This window comes from Hydra vulgaris, chromosome 12 (assembly GCF_038396675.1).
Source record: "Hydra vulgaris chromosome 12, alternate assembly HydraT2T_AEP".
Lineage (NCBI taxonomy): Eukaryota > Metazoa > Cnidaria > Hydrozoa > Anthoathecata > Hydridae > Hydra > Hydra vulgaris.
In genome coordinates, this window is record NC_088931.1 from 24202501 (window position 1) to 24202931 (window position 431).

Consider the following 431-nt stretch of genomic DNA (forward strand, 5'->3'; position numbering starts at 1 on the left):
GTAAAGTGATTGGTTTAATTTTGTTTACCTTTGGAAGAACAATATTCGATATAACGTACGACAAAACTCCTCCTGCAATAAAGGAAGCAGAAAAAGCTATTACGTTGTTTCGCTCTGACATGATAACTTCTTCACAGTCGCAGAGTAAAATTACGTTTTCGCCTCTGCATAGCTCGCACTGAATGAGATAATTAAGTCCGATCAAAAGTGTTTTGTGTATTTAAAGACGGAATTTGAAAAGATTTACCGGATAAAATGTCCGGAAAAAGTCATTTTCGCGACACGTTAGTGTAACAAGCCCAATGGCGTAGGTACAATGTTACAGTTGAAATATACTCATCTAGGTGCTCTTAATGGCAGCAAATTCCAGATTTCAAAAAAAAATTTTTTTTTATTTAACAAATAGATGATGTTAGAATTTACAGTAAAAA

The 431-nt window shown here is 33.9% G+C and overlaps 1 protein-coding gene across 1 annotated transcript in view; it reads right to left on the reverse strand.

Annotated features, from left to right (window-relative positions):
- LOC100208174 (CDGSH iron-sulfur domain-containing protein 1) overlaps nucleotides 1–202 on the reverse strand; it is a 9447-nt gene extending 9245 nt beyond the window's left edge. Inside the window, exon 1 of the mRNA XM_065812640.1 lies at nucleotides 29–202. Coding sequence (XP_065668712.1) covers nucleotides 29–121 — 93 coding nt within the window. The 5' untranslated portion in view covers nucleotides 122–202. The remainder of the gene's footprint in view (nucleotides 1–28) is intronic.
- Nucleotides 203–431: the final 229 nt, after the last annotated feature.